This window comes from Musca autumnalis, unplaced genomic scaffold, assembly GCF_047663935.1.
Source record: "Musca autumnalis isolate F117 unplaced genomic scaffold, ASM4766393v1 scaffold_5, whole genome shotgun sequence".
Classification (NCBI taxonomy): Eukaryota; Metazoa; Arthropoda; class Insecta; order Diptera; family Muscidae; genus Musca; species Musca autumnalis.
Genome location: NW_027412088.1, coordinates 60,912,167 through 60,916,160, shown reverse-complemented (window position 1 = coordinate 60,916,160; position 3,994 = coordinate 60,912,167). Strand labels below are relative to the sequence as shown.

The following is a 3,994-nucleotide window of genomic DNA, read 5'->3' as shown; positions in this document are numbered from 1 at the left end:
CGTATGGTTTTAAAGCTTTTTTTGAGCCATATATGTATGTTCATAAAGTGACTCCAATTTTTTTTCAAAACAGCTCATATGCCGGCCAATGTTCAAAACTACTTCCATTTTACTCTCCAACAGTAACCTTAGTTCAAAATTTCAGGATTCCAACTCTATCCGTTCGCCCAAATCATAAGGGTACCAAATTTAGTACCATTTAGTACTTTTCGCACCCATAAGTACGAATTTTCAAAACTACGTCCATTCTACTCTCCAACAGTAGCCTTAATTCAAAATTTCAGGATTCCAGCTCTATCCGTTCAACCTTTATCCAAATTGTACCAAATTTAGTACCCTTTAGTACTTTTCGTACCCATAAGTACGAATGTTCAAAACTACTTCCATTTTACTCTGCAACAGTAACCTTAGTTCAAAATTTCAGGATTCCAACTCTATCCGTTCGCCCAAATCATAAGGGTACCAAATTTAGTACCATTTAGTACTTTTCGCACCCATAAGTACGAATTTTCAAAACTACGTCCATTCTACTCTCCAACAGTAGCCTTAATTCAAAATTTCAGGATTCCAGCTCTATCCGTTCGCACAAATCATAATTGTACCAAATTTAGTACCATTTAGTACTTTTCGTACACATGTGTACACTTTTCCTAAACCACCTCCTTATGTCAACCGTACCTTTTAACCTTGATTCTCACACCAAATTTCAACCTATAACCTTTATCCGTTCGCAAAGTACGAATTGGCACCAAATTTAGTACACTTTAGTACTTTTCGTACACTTATAGTTCGAATTTCTAAAAACCCTTTGGTACACCTTTCTAACTCTCCATCAGTGACCTTCATTCCAAATTTCAAAGTTCTAGCTTTACCGGTTCGCCAAATACAAACGGTACCATATTTAGTACCTTTTAGTACTTTTAGTACCCTTCCAGTTCGAATTTCCAAAAACCAAGCCTTATCTGTCACCATCGGACCAAGAGTGACCCTCACCCAAAATTTCATGATTCTAGCTTCAGCCGTTTCGTCTGGGCGTTGATGAATCAATCAGTCAGTCAGTGAATCAGTCACTCTACTCTTTTATTAATATAGATATTTGAATACTGGACTTTATAGTAGACACCCTAAGCATATCCGCATTGCCATATGAAGATCCTATGACTTCCCCCGATGACGTAATTATAGCTTAAAGTAAAATAACTCGCCGATTTCATCAAGAAACAACTGCAACTTCGTCTGAAACATTCAACATTTTCAATTTTGTTGAGCAGTGTTATCAGTCAGTCAATGAGTCATCATTACTCAACTCTTTTATAAAATATAAAATGTAATGCCGGGCATACACTATGGGCATGCAGGACAGCAACCGATGAACCCTTGTGTACGTGTGTGATTGAATAGTGTGTGGCATTCCTTCAATCCATATTGCAAAAATGATGAATTTTCCTCCAGAACTCGATTTTGGGTTGAAGTTTTCCAATTTTTTTAATTTCCTCACAAATAATATTTGTTGTTTTCAAAAATTATTTGTTGGTTACTTGGAAAATAAACAAAATTCATCGGATTGAAAGGGGTTCATTTACAAAATCAAAACTATTTTGATTTCAATCCTGCCAAAACTACTCCCAAATACATCGACAAAAACTTCAAAATTTACTAATACTATTACAAATGCTGTCGTGCATGCCCATAGTGTATGCCCGGCAATATATGAAAACTTTGAAAGCTTTTTGTGCCTGAGCTTTTTTTTGTCGAATCAACTTATAATTAAGATTTTATCTATTCTTAGGAAAAAGTTCATCAAAATATGATACAGGGATATGCGGCTGTAAACAAGTCATACCCTATGTCCTTTCCACACTTTGATATAGACCCCATATGTACTGTCCGATTGACAACATTTTCAAATACATTTTCTGACCCCATTCAGGCATTTGGGGTATCCGTGGTCATAAAATATCTCCACATAAAATTGTGGTCAGGAAATAAAACTAATTGTTCCATTTTAGTTCAGAATATTTTATAGTTGGCGGTATTAAAAGTTTGGCCCGGACGATTTTTTATTTGTTTTCTGAAGCCATTAATACCATTATGGTATTGTATGCTTTTAGACAAATTTGCCATTGCAGCCATTAAGAGAGTACCCATAATGTCATTGATCCTCCAATAATGTCATTGATGTTGTTCGTACTACAAACATAGAAACGACAACACAATCATCATCATCATCCTTGCATGCGTACAAGGACTCATTAAAAAGTTTATAACCCTCTCGTGTGTCTGTGATATTATTTGCATTCAGAATCTTTTATGTGATGATTTAAAAATGTCATTGTATACGAAAATGGTGTGTGTGATTGTACGTGCGTGCGGGTGTTTGTTCATTTGTATTTTTGCAAATAATAAGTCCCAATTTACATTAGGCGAGTTTACTTGCGGCAATTGTCAGTTTGTAGGTGAGAGAGGGGGCTGAGAGGCAAAGGGTTACCATATGCCTCACCTCTCTCTCCATCAAACTGACAATTGCCGCAAGTAAACTCGCCTAATGTAAATTGGGACTAAATAAACTTTTGTGTATAATTTGTTCTGTTAAAATCAACAAATGAATATTTTAATAAAGTTTTTTGTTTGTTTGTTCGTCTCTGATATTCTGGCTTATTGTTGACAAATTAAGTTTATCCTCGAAATTGGGGTTAATTTTGAAAGTTTATAGACTGTGGTTATGATACGGTGCAACGGGGCAGATTTAGGAGATTCATTTATAAATGTTTAAATTGGTCATTAGGTATGTGAATTCAATTCTGTTCAATAGGGCATTATTGGTATTTTCAATTTTCCATTCATAGGAGACTATGGTTGATTGTGTCTTTAACGGAATCGCATGTATTTGGAAACTTTGTATTGGAACAATAATAGCCAAAATATCGGTGCCAGGATTCATAATTTCCTAAATACATATGTATGTACAATTTTCATTTAACAAATTTCACATCAATTTTACATACATAACTATGTTGGATATGCCTAATCCTTGTTCACTACATTTGATCCATAATATTTGGTCCCTTTTCCAAAACAGATTTCATTGTGTTCATCATTTTCGGTATTAGACCAATGTATTTGTCCACACATTGGCCGGTGCAAAGTTCAAACTGATTTGCATATGTTGTCAAATCCGAAGGCTGGGTAGAGCTGGGTATGCGACCACGTACATCATCATTACATTGCTACAACAAACAAGAAGAACCAATCAAATGTATTTCACAAATAATCCCTTACAACAAACCATAAGGCAATTACGTAGACGTCCTTGAAACTGGCCCAGTTCATGTTGCATATAATCTTGAGCTCTTAACAACGGTCCAGCACAATCTTCAATACAACCCTGAACATTATCCATACTTGGTTGACGGTAGAGATCATCACAACAATTCGCCGCACACAAATGCATTTCAGATTGCATTTTTCTCAAATGTGTTTTATAAACATCATTAATCAGATCAACAATGGCCTTGTCAATGCGATTACGATGATTACTGTTCATAGTGAGGGTTGCTCCGTGCCTTTGTGTGGTTTTTGGTGGCGAATATTGAAAAATGAAAAACAATAAAATGATTTATTAATAAATAAAGATAATGAATTGAATTATTGAAAATAAAAAAGAAAGGAATTATAAAGCTGATATCAGACGATATGTATTTTTGGCCGATTTCATTTTTTTGACGCATCAAACACAAAATTCAAAATTGGACAGACATTTTGATGAAATTTGGAAAATGTTTGGCGGAATTTGATCTAGAAAAAATTTCGCCAAATTATATAAAAATCATGGTGGTGTATGGTATTAGTCGGCTGCGCCAGACTTTGATCCTTTCATTACTGATTATACCCCAGACCTCTTGTTGGTTTCTTAGGAAGCAATAAGTCAGTCTGTAACAAACTATGTGGTGCAGAGTGATCCGTATATGTTAGCGCTGAATACCATCTGAGGACT

At 35.2% G+C, this 3,994-nt stretch overlaps 1 protein-coding gene across 1 annotated transcript; it reads right to left on the bottom strand.

The window, feature by feature from the left end:
- Positions 1-2,977: 2,977 nt before the first annotated feature.
- Positions 2,978-3,622, bottom strand: LOC141406844 (protein FAM136A-like). The gene is made up of 2 exons (XM_073992955.1): positions 3,287-3,622; positions 2,978-3,227 (listed from the first exon to the last, which is right to left on the bottom strand). The coding sequence occupies exons 1-2, from the start codon at positions 3,542-3,544 to the stop codon at positions 3,039-3,041; spliced, it is 447 nt and encodes a 148-aa protein (XP_073849056.1). The 5' UTR covers positions 3,545-3,622; the 3' UTR covers positions 2,978-3,038.
- Positions 3,623-3,994: the final 372 nt, after the last annotated feature.